The sequence below is a fragment of the Pogoniulus pusillus genome, chromosome 2 (assembly GCF_015220805.1).
Source record: "Pogoniulus pusillus isolate bPogPus1 chromosome 2, bPogPus1.pri, whole genome shotgun sequence".
Taxonomy (NCBI): domain Eukaryota; kingdom Metazoa; phylum Chordata; class Aves; order Piciformes; family Lybiidae; genus Pogoniulus; species Pogoniulus pusillus.
This window is the reverse complement of record NC_087265.1, coordinates 696,712-711,489: the sequence shown is the minus strand read 5'-3', so window position 1 is coordinate 711,489 and position 14,778 is coordinate 696,712. Positions and strand designations below refer to the sequence as shown.

The 14,778-nt window shown below is 50.7% G+C and overlaps 1 protein-coding gene across 7 annotated transcripts in view; it reads left to right on the top strand.

The window, feature by feature from the left end:
- The window catches only part of LRP1B (LDL receptor related protein 1B), a 646,717-nt gene that overhangs the window by 559,767 nt on the left and 72,172 nt on the right, over window positions 1-14,778 (top strand). For all 7 annotated transcript variants that reach the window (XM_064154536.1, XM_064154527.1, XM_064154516.1 and 4 more), the window contains 6 exons: window positions 4,528-4,716; window positions 5,487-5,635; window positions 7,929-8,022; window positions 9,365-9,481; window positions 9,644-9,763; window positions 12,136-12,255. In XM_064154536.1, coding sequence (XP_064010606.1) covers window positions 4,528-4,716; window positions 5,487-5,635; window positions 7,929-8,022; window positions 9,365-9,481; window positions 9,644-9,763; window positions 12,136-12,255 — 789 coding nt within the window. The remainder of the gene's footprint in view (window positions 1-4,527; window positions 4,717-5,486; window positions 5,636-7,928; window positions 8,023-9,364; window positions 9,482-9,643; window positions 9,764-12,135; window positions 12,256-14,778) is intronic.

Sequence of the window (14,778 nt, the reverse complement as noted above, 5' to 3'; positions counted from 1 at the left end):
TGTTCGTAAGGAGCATGTGCCAGTGCCCAGACATGACCCCTAGTGCCAGCTGGCTTCCTAGGGACAGTGGTTTTCTGTCAGAGGAAGCAAAGCTCCACACTCCTCTTGATATTATTCCCTGTGTTGCTGTCCTGCTGCTTGCTTCTCATAAAGTTTTCCTCTAGATGTTCCCCTTGGATCCTTCAAAGGATCTCAGTAAATAGCAGTGTGGACCTTCTAGTCCTAACCTGCCTGCAGTGGTCAAACCTTTCTCAGTTTTCTCTCTGTACCTGAGAGTTTCAGAAGGTTTCTTTCTCTCACTAAACTTCAGAAGACAGCTGCACAGTTCCTGTTGTGCTGTCTTTGGTGTCTCTGGCCCCTGCATTCCTTCTGTCCAAGTGGGGAAACTCAGAGAATCACAGAACAGTAGGGATCAAAAGGGACTTCCAGAGGTCATCCAGTCCAGTCCCTTGTGCTGAGGGGGTCTGAGGCAGGCCAAGGGGGAATGGTTTGGAGCTGAGGCAGAGCAGGGTTAGAGTGGAGCTGAAGAAGAAGCTGTTGAGTGTGAGGGTGGTGAGAGTGTGGCCCAGGCTGCCCAGGGAGGCTGTGGCTGCCTCCTTGCTGGGGGTGTTGCAGGCCAGGCTGGCTGAGGCCTTGATCAGCTGAGTGTAGCTGGGAGGTGTCCTGGGCATGGTGGGGAGGGTGGAGGGGATGAACTCTGAGGTCACTTCCAGCCTGAACTGTCCTAGGATGGTTCCTTTAGGACTAGGATAGAGTATATGCAGATGACACTTGCCACACTGCTCTGGTTCTCACAGCTGTGTCTTTCAGACAGTTGAATGTTGATACTTTTAGTTCTGGGTCTTACAGGACTGGCTTTTAAAAGTATACATTGAGAGGAGAATGTACTGGAGTCAGCAAAGTGTTTTATTCTCCTGTATCTTCTTTAGTTCATTAATATCCAGTTTCATCTAGATTCTGGTGTATGCTTAATCCATCAAAGCTAGCATAAATTACATAGCAACTCAGAAAAGCACACAGAAACAGAGGTAATATTTACTCAAGCACCTGTACTTAGGAACTGTAATGGCCCAGAAGGGAATGGTGACTGCTAGACATATTTTCATTGAGGGGAATAATAAAGATGATGAAATCAAAATAGTCTTCCTAAGTAACTGCTTTCCCTGTGCACTGAGGCTTTTACATGCCCAGTTCTTGTGGTTTTGGTCCTAGCTGTGCTCAGAAGGAAAAACAGAGGCAGGAACAAGCACATTTGCTCTATCTAGAAAGCCTGGCATGTGGTCCCTTGCACATCTTCAGTCTGGTGTCGGAAGCAGCAGTGAGGGTCATCATTTCTGCAAACAAATGTTTCTTCAGACCCAAAGTGAGAGTAAGTACTTGTGTGGGTAGCTGCAGCGTTCCACTCGTGGGAGCAGTTTCTCTTCCTGCTGTTGCTTCCTGCTTCTCCTGCTGGCCTGGTCAGCGTTCACAGAGTCACAGCGTGTCAGGGGCTGGAGGGGATCTCTAAAGCTCATCCAGGCCAACCCCTTGCAGAGCAGGATCACCTCTACCAGGTCACACAGGAACATATCCAGGCGGGTTTTGAATGTCTCCAGGGGCAGGCAGGGGTCTCCAGGAGCAGGCAGATGTGTCCACGGGTATTGCTCTTTAGCACCTTGCCCTGTAAGACCGGTGGGGAATTGCCTGTGCTTTTGCAGATGTGCTTGAAATTCCTGCCTGTCTGGTAGCATTTTGTAGTGTGGCACCACCACATCACTTAGAAGTTACAGGAAAGCTGTCATTAGCCACTGTTTGTCATCTGCCTAAAACAAAAGGTGATGCTTTTAGTCTGCCTACATGTCTGTGGATAAGACAGCAGAGTGCTTGTGCCCAGGTGTCCTCCAAGCCCCATGTAAATACAGCAGCAGCAGAAAGCAGCTGGATGGTCTGAATTCAGTGAAGTAACTAACCGGGGAGATGGGCAGCAGAGGCAGTCTGACAGAGTGCAGCTTCTCAGGGGTCTGCAGAAATACAGGGCAGTAATTCACACCTCAGAGTGCTTCTTTTCCAGATGGTGGATGCCCACAGCTTGTGCTGAGCTGATAGTTCTGAGCTAACTCAGAATGGTCATTTCCTGTCCGTTCCGTGCTCTCTTAATGGCTTGCAGTAGTGTCGCAGTGAGTGTGTGGTGTGGTGATTAGCATTCCAATTAACAATCACAAGATCGTGCTACAGCATTTTAAAGACCATCTGAAACACTGAAACAAATGAGAGCTGCCTCCTGCTGCAGGAACACAAAGGGCTGGATTCATCGTTGTCAGAGATGTGTGCAGAGCTTAAGGCATTCCCAAGGCAGATCACTCCTGTTAAGAAAAAGAGCATCAAAACTCGGGTGGTGTCTGGGACTTGACTACTCAGGCTCAGCTGTGGCTGGGTGCAGTTAGCTGCCCTCTTTGCAGTACAAGAGATGCCCTCTACCACATCTAGGGGGACGCTGGCTACTTTGTGTAGTCTACAGCAGGCTTTTTCCACCGAGGGCATTATTTAGCTCAGTCCAGAGCAGAGAAGGGATAAAATTAACATATTGATCTAATTAGGTGCTAATGCATAAAGGTCTTCTAGTAGGTCATCAAACCTTGCTCTAGCCTTTGAGGTTTTTCCCAGTGTCACAGAATTACAGAAGGGCAGAGGTTGGAAGGGACCTTCAGAGACCATCCAGTCCAAGCTCCCTGCCAGAGCAGCATCACCCAGGGCAGGGCACACAGGAACACATCCAGGTGGGGTTGGAAAGGCTCCAGAGAAGGAGACTCCATAGCCTCTCTGGGCAGCCTGCTCCAGGGTCCAACACCCTCACATGGACAGAGTTTCCCCTCCTGTTCCTGTGGCACCTCCTCTGCTCCAGCTTGCCCCCAGTGCCCCTTGTGCTGCTTTTGGCCACCCCTGAACCGAGCTTGGCTGCATCCTCCTGACATCTTTAGCACTGCACTGAGGGCAGCCCTCAGGCTCCTCTGCTGCCAGCTCCCAGCTGGGTAGATGCCGTAGTGAGGAAAGCAGAGTGGTACAGAATCCCTGCAGTGGAAGTGCCTTCAGCTCTAGCTTCTGTTCTTGTCTTGTGCCTCTTGTTTGGCAGCACAACCACAGGCAGTGTACTTCAGTTCTTCCCTTTGTCTCACAGAGGAAGAAGATAGCAGCAGCTGCCATAGGGAGTGGTTCAGTTGTAGTTTGTGGACCCCCTTCACAAAGTGATTCTACAGATGAGGGAATCTCTAAGAACACTTCTTGGCAGTACTGTGCTGTGCAAGGAACTGGTCCAGATTTGCCTGTGCACCAGGTGCCAAAAGGAGTCCTCCTTTGCACTTGGATGTCTGAGCAATGTGAGGAAGCTTTTTAAGACTGTCACAGTGATGGCCAGGGTGCCTGTGAGAGGCAAGAGGATGCCTTCTCGTGTCTGAGAGGCCAGGTTTCCTTGACCAGAAGGCAGCATCCCCTGCACCAGAGTTCACAGCTCTTGTACACGTAATTCAGTCTGCTGTTGTCCTTTCATGTGCTCCATAGCAGCCATCCCCTGTCAGTGAACTATGAAATGTTCCAGCTGGAACTGGAGGCTTGCCAGCTCTGTTTAAGCACATTCCAGGTAAGAAGATGAAGTTTTTCATCTAAGAAAACAAGGATATGCTGGATAAACAAAAGGCAGGCTCAGCTCTGCTCTGCCTTTTCCTCTCTGCTAGTCAGCAACAAAAGGTTGTAGTTTACAAAGAGAGCATTGTGGGCAGCCCTACTCCTGTGACATTTCTGATGACAGCTCTATCTGGTGAAAGGACAGCAAAGCTGAGTTCAGTCTTCGCTTACCAAGAACAAACAGTCCAAGACCAAGGAGCATGCAGTGGGAGGAGGAGTGCTCCACAGCTTGTCTCTTGTGTCCTTCCCTGCCTTACTAGACTGTGCTGCTTCATCGTTTTGCAGCATCGTTGCCATGGGGCCTTGTCACCACCGTAGGCTGTGTGGCTGCCAGGCTGCATGTGCCAGCAACCAGCAATATCTCCCTCTTGCTGCTGGGTTTCTTTCATTGCCAAGTTTCTTTTTCTCTTCCCTCTCCTGCTGAACTCAAGTACTGTTTTTAGCTGCCACACATGGTGCAGCTGCAAGTGTCTGCTTCATGTTTAGGTTGCTTTGTAACAGCTTTTATTCCCCTAACCCAGTGAATGGATATCATCCTTCTGTAAAGAGCAGGTGGAGTTAGGTTGATGTTACAAACTACCCGAGGGGTGAGTGTGGCTTGGCTGTAGAATCTGGAGGTGATTCTTCCTAACTGAATTTCTCTCGTTTCCTTAACACTGATTGGGCCAACTAATCTGAAGCAAGCAGAGCTCTTGCCCCATCCATCTTCATCGTCACTGGCAATAAAGAACTCCCTAGGCTTGACATACTGTCATGGCAGTTACTCTGCAGCCATTATAGAGCAGTCGTATCTGTCAGCCCGTGCAGTATGGAATGGTTTGCTGGCAGTCTTCCAAGGGCCAACATTAATCCTAGCATCTCTCCTTGCAGTGCCTAACCAAGACATTCCGGGGGTGATTGCACTGACGTTGTTTGAGGACTACGTCTACTGGACAGACGGGAAAACCAAATCGCTGAGCCGTGCCCACAAAACCTCTGGAGCAGGCAGACTATCGCTGATTAACTCCTGGCATGCAATAACAGACATCCAGGTGTATCACTCCTACAGGCAGCCCGATGGTAATTGTTCTCTCCATGCTTTCCTTACAGCTCGCTGATGTATTCCACTTAGCAGCCAGCTGCTGAGTAAACAGGAGCCTGTCTGTCTGCAGTGATTGATTCCTGCTTCTGTTGTGTTCCAAATCATGCACAGTTTCAGACTGGCCTGTTGAAACATATATCTGCGATTAATATTGGAAGTAAATCTGCTGTTAGATAAATGTGCTATGCCTTCTTCAGGGGGGACCTGCCAGGTCTGGTGCTTACGGATCAGCCCAGGCAGCGCAAGTGCAGGACTGATTAGGTTGAGTTCCAGTACAAGTTAGTGGTTTCCTGGGTGTTAGGGAAGCATTTAGCAGGATTTGAAAGGTAAAGTATCAATACTGCAGAGCACTGCTGTTTAGAAACCAGTGTGACTTAAGGAGTGTCAGGCAGTGCAGGGCTTATCATCATGTCTGATCCTCCTGATGTGCCTCTCTTGCAATTGCTACCAAATACAATTTGGCACTTGACCTATATAAGCTAATTCTGTATTAAGCCCCCTCACACCCCAGTGCTTGTTTTAAATTCCTCTTAGCTTAGGTATCAAATCTCCATGCACAGCAGTACCTGTCTTTTGCATAGAGCAGAGAGTAGCTGAAAGGCAGAAGTTTGCTCCTGTGGGGTTTTGATTGGGGGCGTTGCGCTGTAGAAATAGTTGTGCATGAGACACTTTTCTTCCTCTGTGAAGAAGGAAGCCTGAAGCACCCTGAAACAAAAGCTCTGCTGTTCTGTTCTGGTCCTGCCCACAGTGCCCAAACACCTGTGCACGCTGAACAACGGCGGCTGCAGCCACCTCTGCCTCCTGGCCCCTGGCAGGACGTACACATGTGCCTGCCCCACCAACTTCTACCTGGCGGCGGATAACAAGACCTGCCTGTCCAACTGCACTGCCAGTCAGGTGAGTGCAGCTGAGGACAGCTGGCTGCCTTTCCATCTGCTTTGCAATGACCACTGCTGGTGCCCATGGAACGTGGGGCCTGCAGGTGAGGGAACTCCTGGGTGCCGCACGGCTGGTGGCTGCAAGGAGGCTTGCAAATGCCTTACTTCCCACAGCCAGCAGGACTTGTTCCCTTTTGAATGTTCTGCCAGCCACCAGAACAAATACCACTGCTAAAGCCAGGAAAATGGCTGGGGAGAAACATCTGTCTAAAAAATGAGGCGTAAGCATAGGAGGTGTGCGGGACTACAGTGCCAGGTGAAGCTGGCAGTGACTTGGGAGCGCTCGTGCCTGAGCAGCCTTACCCGAGGAGACAAGCTCAGCTGGGGAGGTGAGCAAGAGGGCTTCATTAAAACAACGCAGAAGCTGAAATGGGAATGCTAAAATGTGCAATTGGTTAACAATTGCATCAATTAAAACACTGAATTCTGTATGGAAGGTGCATGTGCTACTACCTGAAGTAAGTATCAGTCATTTTTTTTCCCTCTTAAAATAGAAGGTAGATGAAGCAGAACAAACTCATTTCTTGTTGCTAAACATCTTTGTGCTGTTCTACCCAGACAAGTGATTGGCTGATTGAATATTACATATGGCCTTAAAACTTCCCTAGGAGTTCAGCTTTTTGAGCAGTCTAATTCTGTCGTATGCGTGCTGCTGACCTCTGCCACCCTTCTGCACCATGATGCACTTTGTCTGTACTCACTTGGAAGCTTACTTTCTTGTCTGTGCTCTTGTACAGACTTCTCCTTGCTTACTTGTCTGTACTCTTAAATATTTGGAGCAGTGCTCATCTCAGTTACTAATGACAGCATTGATAAGATCCCTTCTCAGTCTGCTCTTCAGGCTAAAGAGCCCCAGGTCTCAGCCTCTCCTCATAAGAGAGATACTCCTGTCCTGCCATCATCCTCATGGCACTCTGCTGAACTCTCTCCAGTCCCTGTCTCTCTTGAGCTGGAGAGCCCAAAACTAGACACAGTACTTTAGTTGTGGCCTCACCAGGGCAGAGTAGACGTCCTCAATCTGCTGGACACACTTTTCAGTGCACCCTGGAATACCACTGGCCATGTGGGCCACCTTGCTGGCTCAGTGTGAGGAAGGATGTGCTAGCAAGTAGGAAATGCTGAGGGTGAGGATAGGCTGAGGTTCTGTTTGTAGCCTACCTTTGGAGCCTGCCTGCTGAGCTGCTCCAAGCTGCAGACCTTTGTGAACAGTCTAGAGCAGCTGCCCTTCCAAGGCGACCTGTCATGCAGGCTGCCTCTCAATGTGCTACAAGAAGGAGGTAGCTCCAGCTAGAAGTCCTGCTACAGAAATGCCTGTGAAACTGAACGTCCTTGGCAGGGAAGATAGAGCTGAGCCAGTGCCCCAGATTTAACACCCCATTTGAATCCCTCCCAACTGAATGCTCAGTGAGTGTGAGAGTGCAGAGCAGAGCAGGCCGTTTGCTGTGCCTGGTCACAGAAAACAAAGTGCCTTGCATGCCTGAAGCTCCCTGTTCCTGTCCCTTCTGTGCTCATCCAAACACCAGGTAGGAAACACAACACAAACCTCCGTAGGTGTTTGTTGCTAGCATGAGCCACGCAGTGACGTCTGAGTTTAGCCCTGGAAGGCTGCATCAAGTCATTTCTACAGTTTGGTTTGCTTGCATTTCCCTCTGCGTCAGTACAAAGGTGCAGAGCTGCCCGAGCTGAGAGGAGAGGCATTGCCAAGCTCTCAAAGAAGAGTTTGTCTTTTTTTGTCCAAGTATTTTCTCCTTTGGAGAGGTTGGCAGCCTGACTCCTGCTTTTCTCATTTAATTTGGGCAATCTAAGCAATCCTGGATACAAGCACAACAACATTAGGGCTCTTCTCTGTAGCCATGAGTGTTCTGATTCGTCTAAGAAATGATATTAAGTCTACTTCAGCAGTCCACAACGACCCTTAAAGAACTGAAGTGCTCATTCTGAATAGTATCTCAAAGAATCAAATCATGGAATGCAGCACAAAGCAGTGAGTGCTTTATGTCAGGGCACTAAGTCACTGTAGCAGTGTCGGTGAAGCTACAAAGATCTGTATTGGTGGAAGCCTCAATGCAAAGCATCATCAGAAAACCCTCACTATTTACAAGCCAATTTTTGTACAATTAGCAGCTGGAGTTGACCAACAGAGCAATGGCTTGGGCAGGGAATCTGATTTTTCACACACTGTACTATTTTTGTTGAGAGATAAGTCAGGTATCAAAGCCTGGGGTTTTGTCCTTCTTTCCTTCCTCTGACAGTTCCGCTGCAAAACGGACAAGTGCATCCCGTTCTGGTGGAAGTGTGACACTGTGGACGACTGTGGAGATGGCTCTGATGAGCCTGAGGAGTGCCGTAAGTGCATCCTGACCTTGGGGTCCAGTTCTGGCAGGAGAGCCCAAAACAGACCTAATGCTCTGTATGTACTAGGGAGAGGAATGTCTGATCACTTCTGTTGGCAGCGTTGCGTTCTGTTCCCTGGTCTCTCTTAGAAAGGCTGCAGGCTCTTGTTAAAGGCCTTCCTTAGCTGGTGACTGCTGAGGGGCTTTGAGGTCTCTGGGAAATGCTGGCTTGCATGCTTCAGACCTTTACTTGAGCCCAGTTACAGTTTGTAACTTGAAAGCAGTGTTCTGAGGCTGCTGGGTTTGGCATGGCAATGCAGAGTTCTGCCAGGTGTAGCTGGTTTGTGTTTGCATGTAACAGCAATCACAGAATCACAGAGCAGTGGTTGGAAGGGACCTCTGAAGGTCTTCTAAGTCTGCTGGAGCCAGTTCACCAATATCAGGTTGCACAGGAACATCTCCAGTCTGGTTTGGAATCCCTCCAGAGAGGGAGACTCCACAGCCTCTCTGGGCAGCCTGCTCCAGTGTTACTACCTTTAGAGTAAAGAACGTTTTCATCATGTTCCAGTTTGTGTCCTGCTGCTGGGCACCACCAAAAAGAATCTGGCCCCATCTGCTTCACATCCACCCTGTAGATATTTCCAAGCATTGATAAAATCCTCCACGTGGAATTCCAGTGGCATGTTAATGTTTCATTATGTTCAGCTGCACATCATGATTCTTGTGTTCTGCCCTTGAGCTTAAATACACAACCTGCTCTGCTCTGCCTTCTACAGCCTTAAGTAACAGTTGAGCTGAGTGACTTTTTTGGTGTGTGTTGAAATCTCTCATGCATGGTTTTGTAGTTTTATAATTAGTTCTTTCTCTGCTGCAGGGGCTTTTGGAGCAAGCTTTGACATATGTGCTCATCCTACATGAGATGACATTGTCAGCTGCACTGTGTTTACATGACGTGCTGCTTCAGAGGAGCGCAGCTGAGCAGGCTTCAAATGGCAGTGGCTGTGAAGGAGCAATGTTAGGCTTGTCGTGGGAAATAGAGGGGGGTAGCCAATGTCTTCAGTGCAGAGCTCAGCTCTTGAGATCCTGAACAGCAAGTCTCTGCTGAGCTGGTAGTAAGCATCAGCCTAGAGAGGGACGCACTCTGTGTCATCAGCAAAGTCAAGCTGCAGTGGTTGGATTCCTTTGCCATGGAGTTAATCTGCACTAGGATGTGTGTTAGTCACTGGGGGCTGCTCTGACTGGTGGTGTTTAGGCGAACAGGACGGGGTCTGAGTTCTGATGAGTGCACATCAGACCACAACACCACCTTAACCATTCCCCTGATGGCCTTCACCAGAAGTTTTCTTCTCTCTCAGCTGAATTCAGATGTCAACCAGGACGGTTTCAGTGTGGGACTGGACTTTGTGCTCTGCCAGCCTTTATCTGTGATGGGGAGAACGACTGCGGGGACAATTCTGATGAGCTGAACTGTGGTAGGTTGTAAGACAGGCTGGGGACTGGAGAGCTGTGGTGAAGCTGAGTTAAATGCCATGCTTTCAACTCTGGCAAGAAGCTGCAGTTCCAAGCTTTCCATTTGCAAACCTTCCAGTCCTTGAGCTTGTTAAGTGGCTGGCTTCTGTTCTTTTACCTTGCAGACACACACGTCTGTCTGTCAGGGCAGTTCAAGTGCACGAAGAACCAGAAGTGTATCCCAGTCAATCTGAGGTGCAATGGGCAGGATGACTGCGGTGATGAAGAAGATGAAAGAGACTGCCGTAAGTTACACTCTGGTGACTGCAGCTGCTGTTAACTGCAGTAAAATACATAGCATACCTCTGTGAAATAGTCTGAGGACCGTGCAGCCCAGCTGATGAGTGGGGTGGATGGATGTCCAGTGCTCCATGTGCAAGAGAGCACGCTGCTGTGACTTCACTGGCTCTGGTTTTTAAACTGCTTACAAAGAGAAGGGTGTGTAAACAGCTTCCAGCAGCTAATTGGGTTTCTGGATTAGGCTGAAACATCCATTTCACTCTGAACCACCTCCAGAATGACTCATCTGCTTGAGGTTTTCATCTGCCATGCCCTGCAGCATTCCCATTTCAATGGGAAAAGATACTTTTCGGTGTCTTTTAGCAGAAAAAATGTCAATCTGTAGCTCCTTTTACAGCCTTTTGATGCAGTTTTCCACCTTTTCTCTTCACTTTCCCCTGGGGACCTTTTTGTTACTTTACCTTCATAACTGCGTTTCCATTTAGTCTGTTTTTAACACATCCTACTTTCCATGAATGCCTTTCCACTCCATATTTTCAGATAGAAGTAGAGAAACATTTCCAGGTTTGGAATGGAAATGTGTTGAATAGTTTGTGTTTGAGCATTTAACCATTAAAATGGTGGGGCTGTCTTGAAACACATCTCTGCCCTTCAGCTCTACTGCTGATTCCTGTTTGCTGCATTAGCTTCCTCAATGTTTCTGTATTCTAGACTCCTAGAACGGGTCAGGCTGGATCACTGGAGAACTTCTTCCCCAGCTCCACTCTAACCCTGCTCTGCCTCAGCTTCAAACCATTCCCCCTTCCTTCTCCTGTCTCTAGACACTCTAAGCACGAGTCCCTCTGCAGCCTTCCTGCAGGATCCCTTCAGGTGCTGGCAGGCAGGCATTACACTTCCCTGAATAAGGTGAAGATGCTGGAGAAGAAGGCCTTCTCCAAGGGAGGGGTTGCTAAGGATGCTAAGGCTTTGTTGGTGGTCATGCTTAATGGCTGCAGGCTGTGGCAGACAGTGTTGTGTGTTGGTTAGCACGGGACCTTTCTTTGGAAGCTGATTAAGCAGGGTCAGCCTTACAAAGGTTCCTAAAGCCTTGAGGTGCAGCTGAAAAGCTCAATCAGAGCAGCAGGGTCTGCAGCACTTCTGTGCTCAGGGATTGTGGGAGAAACAGGGTCAGGGTCAGCAGTGATGGACTGGAAAATGTCCTAGGGACAATCTGAGTCTGCTGCACCATAAACCAAGCTTTGGAGTTGCCTGGAGCTCAGCCACCCACCCACCTGCACAGCCACAGAGGGCAGTGGGGGCAGTTAATTACAGACATTTGTTCTTTCTGTCGTGCTTCACCCAGCATCCCTTAGCTTCTCTGACATGAAAGCTACATTAGCCAGGTTATATTGTAATAAACCACTGCTCGTGGCTGCTAAAAACTCTTCTGTAGCCTGTGGGGAGATTACAAGAAGAGGAGGTTTAAAAGAAGTCTCCTACAGAGCTCTTGTGTGTGGGCTGGCAGGAGCTCAGTTCAACAGCTGTTTTACTCTGGGGTTGCTGGACTAAGGTTCCTAGCATCCAAAGTTGGGGTTTTCCAGCTCTGCCACTGGTTTTGCTTTATATATCAAATGTCCTTGAAAAAGTCCCGTTCTGGACTCAGGGCTTTCCATAGGTGCAGGTGGTAAGAGTGGACTTCCTTCAGAGCACTCTGAACCCCCTGCTGAGGTGTCCCAGCTGAGATGCAGGGTTGCTCTCTGTAAGGCAGCTAACAGCAGAGCCAACACCCAGTGCTTTCAGTTCCAGTGCTGTGCAGGTACAGATGGGAACGTGGCACTCAGAGAAAGAAGGTCCCAACTTTGGACTAGCCTCAGGTTCTGCATCATGCCAAGCCAAGAAGCAGCAAGGATGGTACCAAGAATCAAATTGCTCTTCACAGGGGTAGGAAGGTTTGTTTAAAGTCTTCTGGGATTCCCTAGGTGAAAGTGGGACAATGATTCCTGTGGGATAGCTGGTCAGACTGACATCCACCTGCAGTCACTCCAGCTCGGAACAGATTGGAGGTTCTCATGCATGTGCTTATCTTTAAAGAAGAGTGACGCTCTTGGGACAAGTCCCTCTGCAGCCTTCCTGCAGGATCCCTTCAGGCACTGGCAGGCAGCTCTGAGGTGCCCCTGGAGCCGCCTTCTCTGCAGGCTGCACCCCTCCAGCTCCCTCAGCCTGTGCTCACAGCAGAGCTGCTCCAGCCCTTGGATTTTCTTACAGCTTTGAGATGAGTGATGCTAGCGACAGCCAATTCCTGAATCTGGGATTCCTCATAGGTACTTTTTATCAAACCCAAGTGTTTTGAGTGTTAGCTGAGCTGTCTGATTTACTTTTGGAATTGTTTCCTTTCCAGCTGAAAACAGTTGTTCTCCAGACCACTTCCAGTGCAAAACAACCAAGCACTGCATTTCCAAGCTGTGGGTGTGTGATGAGGACCCAGACTGTGCTGACGGATCAGATGAAGCTAACTGTGGTGAGTCTCCCAGGGGTTCTGAAGGTGCTCCTGCGGGCTGGCAGTTGTGACAAAGCAGCCACAGGAAGTGATCCTCCCACCCGATCTCCCCTTCCGTGCCCAGTAAGAAAGCTGTGTGCGGCTCGCGGAGCCGCGGGGGGCTGCTGCTCTGTGCGTGAGCAGTTGCACACTTGGGCTCCGGCCCAGAGCAGTGGTCTGTGTGTCCTGCAGGGACGTCCTCGCCGTGGTGCCCCCTTCCTGCCAAGGTATCCTGTGTCCTTTGGCGCTGCTGGAGCGAACAACAGCAGCACTGTCAAATTACACTGGTGAAAAGTGGCCATCCAGAAGGGTCCAGAGCAGATTCCAGCTTGACATGGGCAAGTTTGGCTTTTGTCTGTGAGCTGCAGGGAGTTATCTGCTCTGACCCACCAGTCCACAGCCCTTCCGTCCCCAAAGGAGTCCTCTAGCAACCCTTGGTACTTAGGAGAGCTCTCTGCTTCAGTCTGTTGGTTTGAGGAGGAAAAGCCTCTACAGCAAAGGTCAGAGCTACAATTTCTGCCTCACCAAACCAAGCTCTAATTTGTGTCAGGTTTCACACAGCCTCCAGAACCACAGCAGCCTGCTCCACCAAGGCAGAGGTGCAGGCTGCCTTTAGCTCCAAGAACAACTCCCGCTGCTTCGCTGGAGATTCACTGTTGGGTCACAGGTGTAACCCCACAGCTCCTAGCGTGGTTCTCACTGATACGACAGGTGAGGCAGTTCTGTTTCTGGTGGAGCAGCTCTGTTTCTGCAGAACCAGCTAAGGGCGCTTTATTAAGGCACCTCTCACAGAGGTACTTTTCAGCTTGGTCTGTGCGTGATCGCTCTGGTGCCCCTGTTTAGCCTGAGATGGAGTTGACCACCCGCGTTGGGCTGCGTTCCCAAGCAACCCGGCTCCGGGGGCCGCTGCCGGCCTCGCTCCCGAGGGCTGGCTCCCGCCGCGGCCCCGCCTCGCACACGCGCGGGACCCCTGGCTCGGTGCTTCGGCACGGGTCGGGAGGGCTGCGGCAGCGCCGCGAGCCCCGCGCGCACGGACCGGCCCGGACCGGCCCGGACCTGCCCGGAGCGGCTGGGGCGCGCTGGGCGCAGTCCGTACCGGCTGGCAGCGGCGCCGGGGGCCGGCGGGCCCGGGACCCCCCTTCGCGGACAGCTCGGGGCGGGGGGCAGAGCGCGGCGGCGGTGCTGAATGGTGCCACATCCAGCTGGCAGCTGGCACTAGTGGTGTGCCAGAGGATCAGTGCTGGGCCCAGCCCTGGTCAGTGTCTTTACTGATGATCTGGAGCAGGGGATTGAGTCCTGCAGCAGTAAGCTTGCAGATGGCACCAAGCTAGGAGCAGCTGTGGAGCTGTTGGAAGGTAGGAGAGCCCTGCAGAGGGACCTGGCCAGGTTGCACGGGTGGGCAGAGGCCAAGGGGATGAGACTGAACAAGGCCAAGTGCAGCGTTCTGCATTGGGCCACAACAGCCCCAAGCAGCACTACAGGCTGGGGCCAGAGTGGCTGAGAGCAGCCAGGCAGAGAGGGACCTGGGGGTGCTGGGAGACAGTGGGCTGAAGATGAGGCAGCAGTGCCCAGGTGGGCAAGAGAGCCAGTGGCATCCTGGGCTGGCTCAGGAGCAGTGTGGCCAGCAGGACAAGGGAGGTTATTGTGCCTCTGTGCTCAGCACTGCTCAGGACACACCTTGAGTGCTGTGTACAGTTCTGGGCCCCTCAATTCGAGAGAGATGCTGAGGTGCTGGAAGGTGTCCAGAGGAAGGTGACAAAGCTGGGGAGAGGCCTGGAGCACAGCCCTGTGAGGAGAGGCTGAGGGAGCTGGGGGTGTGCAGCCTGCAGAAGAGGAGGCTCAGGGCAGAGCTCATTGCTGTCTACAGCTACCTGAAGGGAGGCTGTAGCCAGGTGGGGGTGGCCTCTTCTCCCAGGCAACCAGCAATAGAACAAGGGGACAGAGTCTCAAGTTGTGCCAGGGGAGGTCTAGGCTGGATGTTAGGAAGAAGTTCTTCCCAGAGAGAGTGATTGGCACTGGAATGGGCTGCCCAGGGAGGTGGTGGAGGCACCGTCCCTGGGGGTCTTCAAGAAAAGCCTGGCTGAGGCACTTAGTGCCATGGTCTGGTTGATTGGCCAGGGCTGGGTGCTAGTTTGGACTGGATGAGCTTGGAGGTCTCTTCCAACCTGGTTGATTCTATGATTCTGTGATGTTTTGTTCTATTCACCTACTATGCTATTGTCGCAGAATAGCTTAGGTTGAGAGGGACTTCAGAGATCATCTACTCCAACCTCCTGCCATGGAAGAATCACAGAATGTCAGGGGCTGGAAGGGACCTCAAAAGATTATCCAGTCCAAGCCCCCTGTCAGAGCAGGATCACCTAGAGCAGCCCAGTCTGTGGTGGTAGCTGGTTGTGGTTGTAACTTGCATTGTTGGAAAGTTCCAAGACAGCTCTTTTGTTGTGAAGCAATGAAAACAAGAAATATCCATTTTTCACCTGGGAATGGATTAGAGATAATTTGAGT